Genomic DNA, 2811 nt, shown 5'->3' on the forward strand with positions numbered 1-2811 from the left:
ATAACTATTTGTAGACATTTTGTTGAGCAGCCTTTGATGCCGCCTTATGGAACGCCCCCTCCGTATGCAGCCATGTATCCTCATGGAGGAATCTATGCACATCCTTCAATGCCACACGTAAGTGGCACTAATTTCATCATAAGTTGAAGATGTCACTAAAGTTTTACCCCAGCTTAAAAAACCTTATGGTTGTACTTTCTATGAAGCAGGGCAGCCATCCATATAGCCCATATGGCTTAGCTGCAGGAAATGCCAGTGATGCCCAAGGCGTATGTATCATGTAATTGATCTTTTTTTCTCTAACGATGTATACTTGTGGATCCATTCTTAAACGCCCACCTCCTCCTGTGCAGAATGCCACATCTGCATGTCCTGATGGAGAGGGAACATCCAGGGATGGGAAAACCAAAAGCTCAATAAAAAGGTCTAAAGGTAGCTTGGGAAGTCTGGGAGTGCTTACCGGCAAGGGCAGTGAAGCTGGGAATGGAACTCCAGGGCCTATGATTGGGACCTTCTCACACAGGTTGGACAAGGAAAATAGTACAGTCGTGTCTTCCTCTGCATGTATGTTTCAAAGCCAGGTGTTGCTTGATTCTTGGCTTACGTATGTGCGTGCTTGTTGTAGCCATGATAGCGGGAGTGATGGCTCAACGGAAGGGAGTGAGGGGAATTCTCAATATGTATGACTTTATCAACTTTGTTTTTCAAGTTGTATATACATTTGATTCTCATCTGACCATTACATGGTTGCATGCGAACCTTACACTGCTTTGTTCTGCCAGGGCTCAGATGAAGGCCGCAAAGGCAACCTTGATCATGTTGCATCTGAAGGTATCATGATCTCAAATACCGTATATATATATACATGCATCATACTGTTAACTTTACATGTAATACATGCATACATCACGCTCTCATTGTGAGAAAAGATCTTTTTGGTCTTTTGCAGCTACACTGGCAAATTCAACACCCTATGGAAGTGAGCAGGAAGTGAACCATGGAGGTCCTGTACCAGCTCTCCCAATCTCTATAGCCGGGAAGCAGGTTGTAGGTGCAGGGCCGCTTACTAACCTGAACATTGGCATGGATTATTGGAATGGGGGAGCTCCTGCTGTTTTAGCCAATAATCGAGGTAAACGGGGCTCAGCTGCAGTAACCACGACTGCTATCATTCCATCGGGTGTGAGGCCTGGTCGAGATGGGGTTCCCGGTGAACTCTGGCTGCAGGTTCTCTCTCTCTCTCTCTCACACACACACACACACACACGCATGCGCGCGCGCGCACACACACCTCCAGCAAGACTTGTTCTTGTGTGTGTGGAGTGGGATGTAGCTTTGCTACACCCATGCTTTGTACATCCCCAATAACTTCCTTTCACAAGTATTGAAGTGGTGTAGCTTTATTGCAAAATTCCCACAACTAATGTGTTGGTTTCAAATGCCTGCAACTCTTCAAATGAAGATATTTGGTTGGGTTCATTCAGTGAGGGCTATTTGGAAGTGGAGCATGGTGTGCCTATCTGGGTACATTCGGGTGTGTCTGTGCGTGTGCATGCATTTGAAGCCTAAACTATATATTTTGCAGGATGAGAGAGAATTGAAGAGACAAAGAAGAAAGCAATCCAACAGGGAGTCTGCACGGCGATCTAGATTGAGAAAGCAGGTAAGTTCCATATTTTTAAAGGGGAATTGCTGCTGAATTGAAGGTGACGTGTTTAGCCTTTCTTACTAAGAAACAGTGAAACATGATGCATAGAAGTAGAGCTTCCATTGAAGTCATTCGATAATATATTTGCAGGCTGAGTGTGAGGAGCTTGCAGCAAGAGTGGACACACTTGACAGGGAGAACTCAACTTTGCGAAGTGAACTAACTCGCATAACCGAGCAGTGCAACAAGCTCTCTGCCGAAAACAGTTCTTTAATGGTGAGCCACACAAGCTTACCTACTGGATTGCACCAGTGGAGGAAATGCTGCATGTTTGTCAGTTGCTGATGTGTGTGTATGGTCTTGTAGGAGCAATTGCAAGCTCGAGGGATCCAGCCAGAGCCCACTGCCAAAGGAGAACTAGATAGGAATGGGACGACTCATTCGAGAAGGGATATAGAAGAAGGATTGCAAGTGGACAATGAGCACTTTCGAAGGAATGCCACAGAAGCCAACGACACATTTGTTGTAGCAAATGAAGGTGGAAATCTGGCTGTCTCAGTCTCTTCGGGTTAACTTGCATGATGACCCTATTAAATGGGATCTCAAACTTGAACAAGAGGAGCAATGATGGCTAAAAAGCAATGCCATAATCGGCTAACTTGACCAGTATTGCAGCCACTTGATGAAGACAAATGGGGTTGCTTGCTTGTAAACAGTCTCATTTAGAGCTTCTTCTAGAAGCTTTCAAATTGTACTAACAACTAATAGGCTGCCTCATTTCAAATACTGTAATCTAGAATGTTGGCTAGACTCGTGGGGTAGGATAATCAGATCTGCTTCAGTGCATGATGTTTTTTTGGCTCTAAAGAGTCAAAATGCTCACATAATTTTCACATGCCTGGCAGAAGACCTTGTATATTTGAGATAACTTTGATATCGGCAATTGAATATTTTTCTTCTAGATTTTTTTTGGCTGCCTAAGCGACTTTTATCATTCTTCTCATTTCTCTGGTAGTGTGACGGTGAAGCGACTCACCATTGATTCTTAGAGCTGGAGGCTTGCTTATTGATGAACATTCTGATGATCTACTAGCCCTATAAGTTAATGCCCATGATCATCACTTAGAGAGAATAGTTATTGTAGCACCATTGGTTTATTAATT

General features: G+C 43.9%; 1 protein-coding gene across 4 annotated transcripts in view; it reads left to right on the top strand.

Annotated features, from left to right (window-relative positions):
- The window catches only part of LOC147604092 (bZIP transcription factor 1-A-like), a 3987-nt gene extending 1377 nt beyond the window's left edge, over positions 1-2610 (top strand). For 2 of the 4 annotated variants that reach the window (XM_086795716.1, XM_086795718.1), the window contains exons 5-13: positions 31-117; positions 207-269; positions 354-523; positions 626-680; positions 783-831; positions 950-1227; positions 1586-1663; positions 1799-1924; positions 2015-2610. In XM_086795716.1, the coding sequence (XP_086651842.1) occupies positions 31-117; positions 207-269; positions 354-523; positions 626-680; positions 783-831; positions 950-1227; positions 1586-1663; positions 1799-1924; positions 2015-2221 (1113 nt within the window). In that variant the 3' untranslated portion in view covers positions 2222-2610. The remainder of the gene's footprint in view (positions 1-30; positions 118-206; positions 270-353; positions 524-625; positions 681-782; positions 832-949; positions 1228-1585; positions 1664-1798; positions 1925-2014) is intronic. The other 2 variants (XM_086795717.1, XM_086795719.1) reach the window with 1 other exon arrangement.
- Positions 2611-2811: the final 201 nt, after the last annotated feature.

The sequence above is a fragment of the Cibotium barometz genome, chromosome 62 (genome assembly GCF_041138505.1).
Source record: "Cibotium barometz isolate CiBa-2024 chromosome 62, ASM4113850v1, whole genome shotgun sequence".
NCBI lineage: Eukaryota > Viridiplantae > Streptophyta > Polypodiopsida > Cyatheales > Cibotiaceae > Cibotium > Cibotium barometz.